General features: G+C 42.7%; 1 protein-coding gene across 1 annotated transcript in view; it reads right to left on the bottom strand.

Moving 5' to 3' along the window:
* The window catches only part of TPK1 (thiamin pyrophosphokinase 1), an 846,565-nt gene that overhangs the window by 588,685 nt on the left and 240,849 nt on the right, over positions 1 to 17,031 (bottom strand). The window contains exon 4 of the mRNA XM_082257543.1: positions 15,677 to 15,746. Coding sequence (XP_082113669.1) covers positions 15,677 to 15,746 — 70 coding nt within the window. The remainder of the gene's footprint in view (positions 1 to 15,676; positions 15,747 to 17,031) is intronic.

Raw genomic sequence — 17,031 nt, 5'->3', positions numbered from 1 at the left:
GATTCATTTACCAGCGTCCAATGTTATATTATGAAACCAAACTCATATTTACTATGACAAAAATCACAAAATAGCTATTTGGAGCTTTATTAACAGGTTCCAAAGATTATGTATTAGATATGCATACCTACAATATTCTAATCCATAACATAGGAAACATACCTTCTGTGATTAGCTCATAATGCATTATTCTTTTAAGTACAAGAGTGAACGAGTTTTTTGTAAGCTTTTGTCTACCACTGACATGAAAAAAAGCAGCAAAAGATTATCCACACAGATTATAGCTTGAGGCACAAAGGCCCCCTAGATGACAAAAACATCATCCATTTAATTAAACCCCATGCAAGCATTATCAATATACTGTAAAATAACATAGCAGGCAATAGTCAAAATAATAAAAGCACTCAAGTGGCATAATAGCAAAAAAGCCAAAGCTGTTAATCCCCAAAGACATGCCATGTCATGTCTGAGAAAAGCCGTAAACAAGTGCAAAATATAAGGATACCGTATTTCAGCCAATCATGTCTGAACAACATGTAGCTTTATTCATGGAATTACTTTGATAGCTCTTATCTACATAATACCTTCTAAGCATATCATTACCCACAATCTCTCTAATCCAGAACATTCAGACAAACTTTTTAATATCGAAATAAAATTTCTTTGACTTTGCCAAATGTGCAACAGTGTTAGTTTACTGCAGTTTTTTGTTTTTGTAAAGTTTATGGCTACAATAAAGGTTGCTATTGTGAAGCTCGGCATTTATTTATGAAAATATGAGCTGCAGTACAGCTATCCAATTATGTAGTAAAGTCATGGGAAATCTAATAACTTCTGTGTATTTGAGCTATATAATTATTCATTATTTATAAAGGGCTGATGTATTCTCGAACTTTGTACTTTTGGGAACAATATACAAAAGAAAATAGTGCAATTCACATGGAGAGCTACATAACAGAAATAACTATTTAAATGATCTTTTTCATGAAAGAAATATATCTGGTTATAAATTGAAAAGGCACATTTTTAAAACTAAGACAAAGAAAATGCTTTACTTCTGACATAAAACATTTAGCATCAAAGCATGTAAACTTTTACGTTTGTAAGTAAGGTCAAATTTACCATATATATATATATATATATATATATATATATATATATATATATATATATATATATATATATACACACATATATGGGCAAATTATATTTTTCAAAATAAATTAACAGCAGACTAAAATGTCAAGCTGCATTGTTTACAATTTATTAACATTAAAGTGGACTTGGATCTAAAGTGCTTATAAATCTCAGACATGAAAAATTAACAAAGCACATCTCACTATAATGTGTACTAGCCTGAATCCAAAGCAACAAAGTCTGGTTCTTCTCTGAACTATCCTCTCTGCTATCTGCATGGGTAACTTCAGACACTTTTTGTTGACACAACAGCTTAGAGTGGGGTTGTCATGCCATTGATCATGATCTAGCCGACGGGTAGATCGCGAACACAGCCCTGCAATGCCAATCCTCTGCCCTAGCCTCTGCTGCTCTCTTCTTAACTTCCGAATGGACAGTGGAAGGTATCATAGTACTGGATGAAGGGTGGGAGCAGGAGCTGCCAGAGTTAGCTTTTCCCATTAACCAGAAGATGATTGGTTTCTGGGATCCTGAGTGGTCCTAGCAACCAATTACCAGCTTGTTAATGTGAAAAGTTAACTCTGGTAGCTTTGGCTCCCACCCTCCACCCAGTACTGTAAAACCTCCCGCTCTCTGCTCTACTGTGTAAGGTAGGAAAGTGCTACCTACTCACTGGTGTGTGTGTGTGTGTGTGTGTGTGTGTGTGCTGCTTTTGGGGGGTTAGAGGACACTACAGTAGGGGGTGATGAAGGGGCCACAGGACACAGCTATGGGGATGCAGAGGGGCAGAGGATGCTACAAGGGGGAGGGGTGTGATATGAAGGAGACAGAGGGCACTGCTATGAGAGGGGGCCAAAGACACTACAGTTGGGGGTGTTATGTGAAGGGTACAGAGGACACTGCTTTGGGGGGGCAAATGGTACTGCTATAAGGGGAGGGGCAGGGTACCATGCTGTGTATTTATTGGGAGCTTGATATTTATCATTTTTTTTTTTTTAAGGGATCTACAGAAGAAAGGGCTGCAGGTATATGATGGAGGATGTGTTTATTCTCTGAGATTAGGCACTGCACTGGGTTTTTTCGATGGTTTACAACCACTTTAAATACTGAAGATCTGTTGCCTTATAGTTAACCTCTAGACTTGTTATTTGTGCCTATGCAGTACCCTGAAATATTTAACATCCGTTTTAAATTTCTCTAGAAAAGAGCATACTGTATTTTTGAAGAAAAAAAAGTGCATTTATTATTTTTTCCTATAGGAGCTTGAAAAGCATTGCACCCGTGATCAGCGGTGTATTGTCAGGTTTTAGAATACAAGCCCCACAGCTTTCAGCTCATACCTCCATATGGGCTGTCAGTTGAAAGCTGCAGTGCTTGTGAATAAACTAAAAGGACACTCATCAGCGACCTTACAGTTCATTTAACTACAAGTCATCTGCTGCAGTGGCGGACAGTACATGTAGTTCATTGACAGTAAACTGTGAATGAATGATTTGTTTTTGAATTGTGACAGCAAGTTTCCCCACCCGCTATCACACTAAGGGGCAATTGAGTTAGAGGTGGCAGGTTCAGGAACATGTTACATGCTCCACTTTAAATACAGGTGGAACGTGTTCCAAAAGGTGAACTTATCCTTTAAGCCTCATAGTTGTATATCTGCAGTGTGAAATCATCTAAAACACAACTGCCTTAAGATTTGGAGTGAGATTTAGTGATGTCACTATTGTGGAGCTCAATGTTCTCCTTGCTGAAGAGTAAGTTGTACCCGAGGATCTGTATTTTAAAGCAAAACAAAAGTTTTTGTTAGTTTTTTTTTAATTGCTACCAGGTAGGCCAAAGGCCAATAGGCTGTTAACTCTCCAAGGCAATTTGCCTAGGAGGTTAGTGAATGTGATGCAGTTTCACTATGTATAGAATACACAATTACGTGCAAGGACCAAAAAACATTTTTTTGCTTGCACATGTTTGGGTGATGGAAGTTAGCAGAGCTTCACCTCAATCACAGCTCTGGGAAAAATGTCCCTTCAAAGGGAACAGCAAACAGCCTGTTTGCCTTTAGTAAATCAAACCTTTTTTTTCATAAAAGCCTCTGCCTCACTTCATCAAATTTTCTTTTCAGCATACCTTGTGTACCAGGGAGCATTAACCAAGATCACCAAAGGATGCCCAACTGAAAACAAGAAAACAAAGATGCCAATGACAAAGCAACAAGGAAGACCACATTTGATCTCTTGAGGAGGCATTTCGGAAGGCAGTGCATGGTTGCACATTATAGAAAAGCCCACCCATCATGATGTAGTATTTAGTTCCCCTTTAAAAATATGGGGATGTGTGGCGCGCTTTCAGAAGTAGAAAATTAAATATATAAATTAATAATTGCTGTGATTAAATTATATATGGTGAATGAATAAATATTGTGTTGTATTCTCTCAATTCCTTATCCTCGTGATTTATAAAATTATATAAAAAGCTAAAATAAAGTACAATCAATCTTCAAGGTGTTAAAATCAAATATTCTAAACTAGAAAGTGCTTCAATCCAATAAATATATTACATAATACAATAAATTCTTTAAATCAAACTGGGTGTTTTCAATCTTCAAAATTATTCAATAAACCGTGTCCATAATTATCAATACAGTCAATAATGCAATCTTCAATAAGTGCTCGTGCTTTCTTTCCACCTTAAATGATTATAAAAGATCCAATTGTGTGTCTCCAACTTATATCCTAAAGTGCTTCTGTGCAGTATAAGGTGCTGTGCCTTGTTCCTCCACCAGGTGTCACCTCTAGGTGTACAAAACTCTCACCTTCATACAGTGATTAGATCGCCTGAATGTATGTAATAAACCCCCGATTGGGTGTTGGTAAGCCTGGATTTACTGCCTGCGGCTTCCTAGTCCTTATCCCGGTATCCTTCTCTGGGTCCGCCTCGGTATGTTATGGTCCTCAGGGGTCCTAGTCTCCTATCGCGACCTCAAGGCTCATTTAAACATAAAGTGCCATCATGGTGCAGTATTTCTTTAAAACCACTTTATTAATAAAACATGTCATTGCACTTACAATTTTTCCACTTGGTATGGGCGTAGTATTACTCTGCGTATCGTTTGGCTCCGGTCCGTAACGTCACTTCCGGTTACTATGGCTTGCTCCTCCTACGTGTTACGTCACATCACGTGACTTCCTCAGGGAGTGGCTCTAATACTACGCCCATATCAAGTGGAAAAATTGTAAGTGCAATGACATGTTTTATTTACTTCTGAAAGCGCGCCACACATCCCCATATTTTTATTTACTAACTGGGTTCTGGTATCAGTCCAGTGGTGCAGCAGTCGGAAGGGATCAAAATCACCTCCTTTGATAGCGCAGGAACCACCTACACATATAAAATAGTTCCCCTTTAAGCATCTCCCTGAATCTGCTTCATTTATTCTTTGGATTTAGCTCTCTCTTATGGCTTTTTAAACATTCCCCACCAGATATCAGTATTGTAGCCCGGACTTGAGGAAGTATGAAGAAGTCTCCACACAGAGATAGTGTGATAGTATTATGGTAAGTCAGTAATGGAGCAAAGATGTGATGCAGAAAGCCTACAGGCAATACTGGTGAATAGTCCTTTGCCCTCTGCTTTCCTTTTTTTTTGGCACAGATTCAACAGCTCAGGTCCTCTTTAACCGCTTTACAAGCGCACACTGCAGTTATACTGCGGCAAGCAGCCTCTCCTGGGCAAACCGATGTAGCTATACGTCGGTCGCGTGCAGGAGGCTAGCCCCCGCTCGTTAGCATCCCGTCCCCTCGTCAGCGGGGAAGCCGATGCAGCGGGCAGGCAGCTCCGATTGCCACCTGACACCCACGATCGTTCCCTGCTTAGAGAGAAGAACGGTCAGCTGTTGTAAACACAGCTGACCGTTCTTCTCCCTGGAATGATCATAGAGCCCATGTGATCCTTCTATATAGGATCACATGTCTCTATGGTCATTTCAGAAGCCACGCCCCCCCAAAGTTAGAATCACTCCCCTAGGCTCACATTCAACCCCTTGATCACCCACAGGGTTAACCCCTTCCCTGCCAATGGCATTATTACAGTAACAGTGCAGAGTTTTTAGCGCCGATTACTGTAGTAATGTCACTGGTAACTCCAAAAGTGGCAAAAATGTCAGTTAGGGGTCCGATCTGTCCACCGCAATGTCGCAGTCCCGCAAAAAATCGCAGATCGCCGCCATTACTAGTAAAAAAAAAAAAAAAAAAATAAAAATAACATAAATATTTCCAGTAGTTAGTAGACTCAATATCTTTTGTGCAAACCAATCAAAATATGCTTATTGCGATTTTTTTTACCAACAATATGTAGCAGAAAACAAATTGGCCTAAAATGTTAAAACATTTTGATTTTTAATTTTTTTTTTGGGAATGTTATATAGTAGAATGTAAAAAATATTGTTTTTCTTTTTTATTTTTCAAAATTGTCGCTCTTTTTTTATTTATAGAGCAAAAAATAAAAATCGCACAGGTGATCAAATACCACCTAAAGAAAGCTCCTTTTTTTTTCAGGTACAGCGTTGCATGACCGCGCAATTGTCCGTTAAACGAAAGCAGTGCCGAATCGCAAAATATGGCCTGGTCATTAAGGGGGCAAATCCTTCCGGACTTAAAGTGGTTAAGTGAGCACAAATAGACATTTAAATGTAGAGCAAATGTATACTTTTTTGCACTATATGCTCTATATTATTACTTATGCTTAGCTAACTGGCAGACAACAACTTTTTTTCCCCAAATGCTATCTTGTTATCAGTTATGTTTAATGCAATTAAAAACACAGCGATTGGCTACAATACAAAGGAACTGTAAATGTCCCTACTTACAAGTACCTGTATCTTTACAATGACAAACACAGGCAGAAAATTTAATAATCCACATCACATTTCCATTAACTATAATCCCAAAGGCCTCCTTGCAATGCTGTGGTTTCTGATTATGTTCAGGTCAACACCAATCATTCCAGATTGCATGATCTGATCCAAAATTGGACACAATAATTTGACAACAGAGAGTCAAAACAGATGGTCCAGATATAATGACTGGAGCCAAAACGGGTTCTCTAAAACAAACAGACGCAAAACCTATTTCTAAAAATATTCCATTCCAGCTGAGTGACAATATTAGATATGACACTGAACAATCTATTATGATTGCAAGTTATTTGCTTGTATTGCATGTTCTGGTGATGCCTTCTACTGTACATTCTATTTTAAGCCAAGTTCTATTTTTGAAAACATTTTCATCCAAGCTATATATGTTTTAATGTGGAATTTTAGATAGAAAATTAAGTCCTGCTAGATCACTTAAGACTGGCTCCTTTTGCAAGTATAGCTATTTAAAACATTAGAAATAAGTGCTGATAAAAACAAGGTGGGAGGTGGACGTGAGGGAGCTGGAGGACGAAAAGTGGAAGGATGTCCTTGCATCTTGTAAACTTGCTTCCCAAAAAATATCTGACAGACGCACACAGCTATATATACTTCATTAATTCTACATTACCCTTATCCGCTTATCTAAATATAGGCAAAATCAGGATTCCTCCTGCCGTGTTGAGTCTGGTAGTTCGTTTGATCATTTACTATGGGCTTGCCCGATCATCCAGGGATACTGGGCACAGATTGTACAGTTTTTGCATGACCACATGGGCTCGCCTCTAACCCTGTGCCCTAAACAGTGTTTACTGGGAATACTCCCTGATCAGGAGACCAATCGTCATCACCACACTTTATTACAGGAAACACTGTTTACAGCTAGAGTGATGATAGCAAGAGTATGGTTTCAAGCATCCCCACCTGCACTAAGTGACGGATGACAGCCGTTAACCAGTCCTTACCATATAAAAATGTTATCTACGTGCACAGAAAGTGCCCAGCTAGGTATTACAAAATCTGGGATCGTTTGTTAGACTCGGGTTTCACCTCTTCAGAGGAAGACCCAGCTATAAACTGATCATTTGTAACACACATAATACCACCTCCTTTGTTTTATTCATGTACTCATAGACCCTTGTGAGATTATACTTTCTCTGCTAACATTTCTCACACCTGACATTTCACAATTAACCATAGTAGCATGAATGCCCTTTGGGCAAACCACTTGGTTTGATACTTATTGCTTATTCTAAGTGTTAATTATAACATTATGTACTAGAGACCATTGTTTTATTCTCCACCTCTGTACGCCTCTTTATTTTACAAACAAATTGAAATAAATAAGTGCTGATATGATATGGTTTCACCCTGCTCTGCACATGCTCAGTTGCTCTACATTTTTAGAGGCTGATCTGCTGATAGCCTTAAATCAGCGTTAAACCCTCCTATCCCTTATAGCCAAGGAAGCTGCTTTAGTTTGATCTGCAACTGCCAAGGTGTTGCACATGTGATCAGTTATGACACCAGCCATTTCATGATTTGACGGGTTTAGTTGAGAACACAATCAAATGTAACAGTTCGAAATCCTGGCATTCCAGGAATGTAACTTTTTTTTAAATTCGTTAAATCAATGGGTTTAGTTCCATTTTATGATTTACTGCTGTTCAGGGGCTCTGGGCTTCACCAAAATGGCAGGCCTCAAGCAAGAACAAATTGCTGGAGGCAGTTTACAGCACATACTAGTTTTGGTAGCATAATTATTAATGTGGAATGTATGTTCCTTGCCAGAGAACATTTTTTTATCAAGTTATTATGGGCTAAATTCTATGTATGGATGTACCCTGAAGTTAAACACATTCTCCATGGGATAGTCCTCTTTTTTAGCTCTAAAAAGAGCATTAAATTTCAGACAAATCACAGATGTTTGAAAGACTTTGCTCCACTAGACCAGTGTTTCTCCACCTTTTTTCAGTCAAGGCACACTTTACAATCTCGAGGCACTATCTCTGCACAATCTCGAGGCACCCCGTTCTAAAATTTAAACAATGAAATTAATAGTTTTACATAATTCTGCAACACCCATATGCATAGGACACCTAACATTAGTGGTGATTTATTCTTCCAAAGCAAACACCCTTGCACACTGGTACTGACTAGAATTCCAATGTTTCTCTTCTACCTCAGTTTCTCTCCCTCACTCAGCTAATGTGGCCCCAGTGCTGATGGAGAGGGGCAAACAAGGATGCTATGCCGGTGCCCAATGTCTTCCTTATAACCGGTGATGCCACCGGTTGTTAGGACACTGGCGGCTGGAAGGTTGTAATGGTACACAATGAAAAACTGTGGCTTTAGGCAGGCGTGATCCACTTGCGGGCTTGTATACAATATTTAAGCAGTTTATAGGCACCCCTAAAGACACCAAAAGGCACCCCAGGGTGCCTTGGCACACTGGTTGATAAAGACTGCACTAGACTACTCATATTAAATGACCTTGCATATGATACTTGTCAATACACTGTATACCAATTTAAGCTGCTTCCTATGGGGGCACTCTGAGGGCGGCAGTGACAGAAGAGCCGGCAGGGGACCCCAGAAGAGGAGGATCAGAGCTTGGTATTTTAATGAAAAAAAAAAAACATAGAGCTTTAAAATCACTCTAACATTAGAGTCATTTAGCAGATGGCAGCTGTGTAATCTCAGCCTCCAATGTGCAGACATTCAAAAGCCTTGTGACTTCCACTTGGAGCCACCATCTAGGATGTGAAGTCAGTGCTGTCACTCAAATGATATTCTGAAGTATTGCCCTTTGTTTCTCCTCCAACAGCTGCATAAAAGACCATGTAGGTAGGTGAATAGTGGGACAAAGAAGCAGGGGCAGAACAGGTAGTAATTAGACACTCCCAAAAGAGAAGAGGGCTATGATGTGCAAGAAGGAGGAGGGCTATGCTAGGGAATTGACTTTTCGTGGAGTAGTCAGATTTTCTAGCAAGTTAAGGGGCACATAGCAATTTAATACAAAATAGTTAATAGTAAGGAAAATACTACAGGTACAGTGGGGAAGGCAAGAAAGGAGTGGCCCAAGAAGAAGCACATTAAGGTCATGGAGTGGCCTAGCCAGTCTGCAGACCTGAATCCTATAGAAAATTAATGAAGAGAGCTGACATTCGAGTTGCCAAGAGACAGCCAAGAATCCTTAAAAATTTAGAGAAGATCTGTAAAGAAGAGTGGACCAAAATCCCCCCTGAGATGTGTGCAAACCTGGTAATCAACTACAAGAAACATTGTACCTCTGTGCTTGCCAACAAATGTTTCTCCACCAAGTACTAAGTCATGTTTTGCTTGGGAATCAAAAACTTTTTTTACTAACTGAACTGCAACTCAATTTATAACATTTGTATTATGTGTTTTCTTCTGGATTTGTATTTGACATTCTGTGTCTATCATTTAAAATACATTTATGATAAAACATAATAGACCCTTCATTTCTTTGTAAGTGGGCAAACTTACAAAATCTGCTGGAGATCAAAAAATTATTTTCCCCACTGTATGCATTTCATATTTTTCTGTAAATTTACCTGCATATTTTATTTTCAATTTAAATGTTTTACATATATCCTGCTGTATGTATATATTCAGCCTTGTATTGAGGTGGTTATACTGGGATCATGATTGGGGCTCAATTATCTTTGTAGGTGGTCAAATGGGGGACCCCCCTGCCTTTGGTACAGGAGAGACCAGGACTGATCCAACTGGCAGCACTGGCTGCACTGCACAGAGTGAGAGGAAATGATATTGTTCCTCCCCTTCTTGGACATCACAAACCGAAAGAAAAATGGATTTTTGTAAAACCGTAAAATCCTTTTCTCTTAAGCTCATTGACAGACGCAGTCCTCTTGATTAATATCAAATTGGGTTATACTGCCCTCTACAGAAGTAGGACACTAGGCAGAAGGAAAACATTCTGGCCACACCTTAGGGGCAGTCCCAGAGGGTATATCCTCTCTCTCCCTGCTACAGGATGTCAGTTATGTCACAAAGCAGTGTCAGAGAATTTAACCCAACCCAACTCAAAAGTAGAGGGGCGGGTACTGCGTCTGTCAATGAACTTAAGAGAAAAGGATTTTACAGTAAGATTTTACAAAAATCCATTTTTCTCCGTCGCTCATTGACAGACGCAGTCCTCTTGATTAATATCAAATTGGGACATCCCAAAGCAGTGCCACAAATGAGGGGTGGGATAACAGAAATCAAAATCCAATCTAGAAGGCCCAACCGGCGCCAACTAGAAGTTTTAAAGGCTCATCAGACAAAAGGATGAGACTCAACTGAAAACCCAACAGAAAAAACCCTTGAGGTAGACCAACGGTCTCCTCAAATTGCGGCCTGCAGAACCTTGCGGCCAAAAGAGGCATCCGACGATGCCATCACAGCAACTTTATAAAATTTTGTAAAGGTATGAACCGACGACCAGGTAGCCGCCTTGCAAACCTGGACCACTGACGCCTGTTGGCGGAAGGCCCAGGAAGCACTAAGCGCCCGAGTGGAGTGTGCCTTAACAGGGAACGGAGGATTCCGACCCTTAATAGAATAAGCCTGTACCACCGTCTGCCTGATCCATTTGGAGATAGTCACAGCAGATGCAGGCAACCCCTTTTTGGGGCCATCCGTGATCACAAAAAGTGAATCCGTCTTACGAAGCGAGTCCGTAGTTTTCAAGTATACCCTGATTGCCCGAACCACATCCAAGGAATGTAACGCAAACTCCCGAGGATGACTGGGCTTAGGACACAGGGAAGGTAACACAATATCTTTATTCAGATGAAACTCTGAAACCACTTTAGGAAGGAAGGATGGATTCAGACGAAGAACCACCTTATCCCTATGAACCACCAGATATGGGGAACGACAAGATAATGCGGCCAGTTCTGACACCCTGCGTGCAGAAGTAATGGCCACTAAGAAGGCCACCTTCTGGGATAACGTAAGCAAGGGAATCTCCCTGATATCTTCAAAGGGAGGTTTCTGAAGAACCGACAACACCAGATTAAGATCCCAGGGCAGTAAGGGCGCGCGCACTGGCGGAGCCAGGTGCCGCACCCCCTGGATGAAATTCCGCACCAAGGAATGGGTAGCCAAAGGTTTCTGAAAGAAGTTTGCTAATGCTGAAACCTGACCCTTGACAGTACTCAAGGCCAGCTTCTGCTCAACCCCCTGTTGCAGAAAAGCCAAGATTCGGGTCACTGAATAGGCACGTGGAGGAAATCCAAAGGATTCACACCACGCAATATAAGACCTCCATGTGCGATGATAGACCTTTCTGGAAGTCGCTTTCCTTGCTTTAATTAAAGTAGGAATAACTGAAGTTGACAATCCCTTGTCCTTCAGCACCTGAGTCTCAATAGCCAGGCTGTTAAAGCCAGCGATTGTAAAGCAGGATGGAAGATCGGTCCCTGAGACCGCAGATCCTCCCTGAGAGGAAGTCTCCAAGGAGCGTCCGCGACCAGCCTGACCAAGTCGGCGTACCCGGGTCGACGAGGCCAGTCCGGAGCTACCAGGATAACTGGAATTCCCTCCACCTCTATCCTGCGAAGAAGTTTCAGCAGCAACTTGAGAGGAGGGAAGACATACAGTAGCTGATACTGTCCCCACGGGGCGACCAGCGCGTCTGCTGTGTCCGCTCGAGGATCTCGGGAGCGGGCTACAAACCTCCGCACCTTCCTGTTGAGCCGAGCTGCCAACAGATCCACCTCCGGGGTGCCCCAATGAAGGCACAGCTGGTGAAATACCTCTGGATGAAGAGGCCATACCCCTTGATCCAGAATCTGACAGCTGAGATAATCTGCCTTCCGATTTTCCACCCCCGGAGTGAATACTGCGGAGAGAGCCGGAACAAACCGTTCCGCCCAATGAAGAATGCTGGCCACTTCTATGACCGCCAGGGCACTCTTGGTGCCCCCTTAGTGATTGACATAAGCCACGGCCGTGGCCTTGTCCGACTGGATCCAAACCGGGCTGCCCTGAAGCTGCTCGGTCCAGTAAATCAGACAAAGTCTGATCGCTCTCCCAATACATTTATCGGTAACCTGGATTCTATCGGAAGAAAAGACTTCCCCTGGCTAAGCATCAGAGACCGAAGCCACCAGACCAGAGACTCCCTGGTCCGCTTGCTCAACCGGATCCGATTGTCCAGAAAATCGGGATTCCGATTCCATTTGAAAAGAATCTCCTTTGGGAGAATTCGGGTATGAGACTGGGCATACGGTACTGCCTCTAAGAAGGCCACCATCAGTCCCAGGATCCTCATGCAATCTGTAAGGAGACACACCCTTGCCAAGGATGTCTCCAAGGTTAGGCCCAGATAGTTCGATCTCCTGGTGGAAACTAGGAATGATCTTTGGGAAAAGTGAAGAAAACGCTGATCTGTTCAGATGAACTCCATCTTGAATTCTTGTACCCGGACAAAATGATTGAGTGCTCTTAAGTCCAGAATTGGACGCACCTTGCCCTCCTTTCTGGGTATTGCGAATAGGTTCGAATAGAACCCCTGAAAACGCTCTGCTCAAGGAACGGGAACTACCGCTCCCTGTTGCATCAAGTCCATTACTGCCCCCCGCAAAGCTTTTAAGCGATCCGGGGATAGTCGAATGTTGGAAGGGAAGAATTGCACCGGTAGAAGTGATCGAAACTCGATCTTGTATCCCGACCGTATGACCTCGCGAACCCCTTTGTCCGGGATTCTGGAAAGCCATGGATCCGGAAACCGGTGAAGACGTCCCCCCACCCCAGAGATGGGTGGGGGCGCACCTTCAGGCTGTATTGGTCTTATCTTCAGGTTTGGCTGAGCCGGGCTTTTGTTTACCCGACCAGCGCCCTCTGAAACCCCCTGAAGGGGCCTTGGAGGGCTTCCCCTTATTGCCCGCCCCAGCGGAACGAACAAACTTCTTATGAGTGGAAAAGGAAGGTCCTCGCTTGTTACGAGGTCCTTTACCTTTAGCAGTCTGTGGTAAAAAAGTGCTCTTGCCCCCAGTGAGATCCTTTATAATCTCATCCAAGGTGGCCCCAAACAGGCGATCCCCTTGAAAGGGGAGATTAGCCAAAGCTTTTTTGGAACCTTGATCCGCCGACCAGCACTTTAACCACAACACGCGTCTGAGGACCACTGCTGAAACCGATGCACGCCCTAGCAAGGGAGTGGCGTCCAGGGCGGCATCACAGATGAACTGTAGCCCTTCTATAATCTGCTCCAGCAAATCTGATACTGCCGGGGGGATACTTCTCCCCTTTATATCCCGGCGTAACAATTTGGTCCATTCTGTCAATGTTTGTGAAACTAAACCAATGGCAACCACTGGCCTAAATGTTGACCCTATCAGGGACAAAATGGAGCGGGATTCCGCTTCCACTTTTCGATCCACCGGATCCCTAAAGGACAGAGCGTCCTCCAACGGGATAACAGTGGCTTTATTTAGTCTGGAAATCGGTGAATCCACCACTGGTGGTACCGTCCATCTTTTAAGGAGGGATTCCTCAAACGGATAGCGCCTAGCAATGCGTTTGGAAATAGCAGGGGTTCGTTTCGGACGATCCCATTCTTTCTTGCGCTATGGCGGAGGCAGAAATGTCCTCCTTACTGTCTGAGGAGACCGTACCCGAGACAGCAGCCCCAGAAGAGGGACCTGCAGCTGCAGTGACAAGCTCAGAATCCGTATCTGAAGTGTCAGATGAAATAGGGGTAGGCGGGGGTCGCTTTCTTGACCCCCGTCCCTGACAGGCCACCTCCACCCGGGATACCAAAGACTCCAAAACTGCTGATAATGCATCAATCATAAGTGGGGCACTAGAGGGTCCTGCGGCCACCTCGAGGGGATCAGGTGGGGATACATGTGGGGCAGGGTCCATGATTAATCCAAGACACTTGCCAGTAAACAAAAAATATTTGCAAAGAAAAAAACTTTTTTTTTTGTAATCCCCCAGCGCAACAGCGCCCCTCAGTGTTACCTGCTTTGGACCCCACAGAGAGAGAGAGAGACTCCAAGGCTCACCACCTGATGCACAGAAGTTTCTATCAACCTGCTCTCAGCGCTGTCTCTTACAGATAGGAAGTCTTTTGGATCGTTTTCCCGGGTAAAGGAGGCGGCTCCGCCCCTTTACACGCCTTCCGGCGCCTCCCATGCTACTCCTCGAGGTAGCTGGTCATCTCCAAAATGGCCGTCCCCATGCTGGAGACACGAGGCTACGCCAAGATGGCGGCCCCGCGCGACCTGCGGGAGGATGGCGGCGGCCTGTGGAAAGATGGCAGCGGCCTGCTGCGGCCTGCGGAAGGTAGTCATCGGCCTGTGCGGCCTGCGGGAGGATGGCGGCCTGCGGATGGCGGTAGTCCAGGCACAGGCATCGGCCTGTATTGCAACCTTATGTATCAGGTAGGATGCTATCACCCTCTTACATGGCCATCCTAACAGTAATGCCAGCCACTGACTTCAGTCATGGTCCCTTTACAGTGCCCCTCATACAGTGACTTCCGATAGTCAGCTCCCAAACCAAGCCTCCTGGTTCTTATTCACTAAATCACCCTCAAGTGGGGGATCTGTGACACCTGTTATAGGATAGAGGGGGGATCCAGGATCATAAGGGTCCGATCATCCCAGGGAGGGGCCCGCGTCCACCCACAAACCCATCAGGGGGAGAGGGGGAACATTTTACTCACCATACCGGAACAGGTGGGCGCCAACTCCTGACAGAACCCCTCTCCACCGAGGTGGGGGGGCTGTCGACCAATACGGACGCCGTGACTCAGTTTCCAACTGGTCGTCGGCGTCCTGGCGAGACGTTTAACTCGCATGGTCAGTCCCCGTCCAGTGGGACTATGTCGCGGCCGACCCAGCGCGGAGCTAGGGCCTGCACGCGCTTGTAGGCTGACTGGGGTGACCACTGGATGTCAACATCCAGCCCGTCGCCCAGTTTCAGCATACTTGCTTGAAGATCTCACAGGAACAACTGGAGAAAAAAAGCTGCCTAAAAAAAAAAAAATTTCTAAAAAATCTTGCCAGGACCAAAGATCCCAGCAAGGAACTTAGGTCCTTACTCCTGACTAGACAGAAAAAACTGACATCCTGTAGCAGGGAGAGAGAGGATATACCCTCTGGGACTGCCCCTAAGGTGTGGCCAGAACGTTTTCCTTCTGCCTAGTGTCCTACTCCTGTAGAGGGCAGTATAACCCAATTTGGTATTAATCAAGAGGACTGCGTCTGTCAATGAGCGACAGAGAAATATATATTTATTTTTTTAAATGTTTTGGAGTTTTAAGTAGTTTTCTAGACACAAAAAACAATGCTGACTTTTACATGTATGTGAGAAATGTCAAGAAATGTCAGAATTGGCCTGGAGATAAGATGGTTACAGGGGGTCTCTGAAGGGGTCTCTTTAGAGCCAACATGCTATTCTAATAGATTTGAATTTAAGGGTAAAGATAAGGGGATTGGGCAGTACAACCACACTGATTTATTTTAGGGTTCAAATACAAAATAATATTTATTCCGATATGTTTACATTTGCTAACAACCTAATACATATGTGCCACAGTATAAAGTATAAGCATGCACTCCACTGTAATGGTTACATTTTTAAACTTACTCATCTTGCTGACCATTTGTGATATGATGTAAACGATTTGCACCCCCATCAGCACAGGCTTTGATAATAGCTAAAAAAAAAAAAAAAAAATTAATAAAAAAGTGTAATTTAAATATTTGGAAATTCAAATTGTCTACATGTACATGGATGATACATACAACAGTTGTAACAAGTAGAAAGCTGGGTGTAGAAAATCAATGCAGCCTTTTTTTTTTTTATATATAGTTAGTTAGATGCAGTAGGGGGTCTATAATCCACCCCATAAACTTTGTATATTTTAGTATTTATACAGACTTAGTTGTTTTAATTTAAATAGTTTTTAAAAGCATATATTTTTTAAATATCAAACATGTTATACTCACCTGCTCTGTGCAATTGCACACAGCGGCCCTGAACCTCTTCTTGGCTCTTTCTCCTATGTGTCCGCTTGCTATGGGAGAAGATGTGCAGGCTCGCTCCAGAGCCAGGCTGTGTGTGTCCATAGACACATAAGTGAAGGATCGATCCCCCGCTGAGAAAAACGGAGCCCGCCTGACAGGCTCCACAGTGTGAAAGGGCCCTTAAGCTTTGACAAACAAAAAACTTGGAAGCTGATTGGTTTCCAGATTATGCACTCTCCAGTTTTAGTAAATCAACCCCTAAGAGCCATGTCATGCTTGCTGTCCTAAAATGAGTGCATATCCCTTTTGTTTTGTTTTATTTTTTTAAATCAAAGTGATTTCATGTGAATACCTTCTGTTCTAAATAGTATTTTAATATGCTTTAAATGGTGGGCTTTTAGGTTCCTTTAGAACCACCTTACCATAGGATACCACAAAAAAGTTAAATTAAAAATAATCTTTCAAGAAAGATATCCAGAATCAATGCGTAAAACAATGAAAAAAAATATATAAATAATTAGACAATTAGACACAGAATGATACTTTTGTGTTCATGTGAAAAGTACTCGTGCATCGGTTTGCAGTAAGGACAATTTCCGGTAAAGGTTTATTGTCTCGCATTGATTGTCTGATTGCATACAGTACATGCTGAATGATATGGGTTTATTATCTGTCTGACTACAGGCTTGCTTCGTGTCTTCAATTTGTAACACACTGTGATTTATAAATAAAACTACAAGAGATGGGACACTAATACTACTGCCAGAAGTTCACCGCATTTGATTTTGCACTTAAATCTCAGATGTTTCCACATTCCAAGCTGCTTGGAAACGCAACTTTAATAAATCTGTCAACATAAATATAACCTGTCGTGGAAAAGGTTGTATCGCTTTCTTTTTCCTTCATTTTCTGTGAACTGAATAGTGGAGTATAATCAATTGATTCCTGACAGAATGAAGCCAAGCAAACAAATGC

This window comes from Pelophylax lessonae, assembly GCF_965119305.1.
Source record: "Pelophylax lessonae genome assembly, chromosome: 5".
Lineage (NCBI taxonomy): Eukaryota > Metazoa > Chordata > Amphibia > Anura > Ranidae > Pelophylax > Pelophylax lessonae.
The sequence above is the reverse complement of the archived record's forward strand: the minus strand, read 5'-3'. Positions and strand labels throughout refer to the sequence as shown.